Source organism: Tupaia chinensis, unplaced genomic scaffold, assembly GCF_000334495.1.
Source record: "Tupaia chinensis unplaced genomic scaffold, TupChi_1.0 Scaffold126534_1, whole genome shotgun sequence".
Classification (NCBI taxonomy): domain Eukaryota; kingdom Metazoa; phylum Chordata; class Mammalia; order Scandentia; family Tupaiidae; genus Tupaia; species Tupaia belangeri.
In genome coordinates, this window is record NW_006186818.1 from 1 (window position 1) to 535 (window position 535).

A 535-nucleotide genomic window follows, 5' to 3' on the forward strand; every position below is an offset into this window, starting at 1 on the left:
TTCTTATGAACATTCTCCAATTTGTAGGAGATTCCTGACTTCCTATGCATGAGTACAACATTCTATTCTTTGCACCTTGAGAACAATAAAGGTCGAGAAGAACTCACGTGAGGTAGTTTCATGATAAAGTCATAGGCGTTGGCTTCCTTGACAGCTTTCTCAATCTCATCCATGGTGACATTTTCACGGCCATAGCGAATGTTTTCAGCTATCGTGGTGGCAAACAGCACAGGTTCCTGACTCACCACACCAGTGATTTCCCGCAGATATCTGACATTTATGGTCCTAATGTCTTGCCCGTCAATACTGACCTGGAATTAATAGCAGGTGTGATTTTCATGCATTTGTAGTTGAAATGACAACACTGCAATGGTCTGCAATGGAAACTGCTGCAGCTGAAGTGTCTCTCTCAGCAAGAGCCTTACCACGCCCTCCGTGGGGTCATAGAGCCTCTGCATCAGCTGGACCGTCGTGCTTTTCCCACAGCCGCTGTTCCCAACCAGAGCCACCGTCTGCCCACTCTGCACCTTCAGGC

At 47.3% G+C, this 535-nt stretch overlaps 1 protein-coding gene across 1 annotated transcript; it reads right to left on the minus strand.

The window, feature by feature from the left end:
• Positions 1-107: 107 nt before the first annotated feature.
• LOC102501349 (multidrug resistance protein 1-like) lies at positions 108-528 on the minus strand (the record flags this gene model as incomplete). Its single annotated transcript, XM_006160894.2, has 2 exons — positions 426-528; positions 108-311 (listed from the first exon to the last, which is right to left on the minus strand). Coding segments are annotated over exons 1-2 (237 nt in total), but the record flags the coding sequence as incomplete, so codon positions are not given.
• Between the last annotated feature and the right edge of the window lie 7 nt (positions 529-535).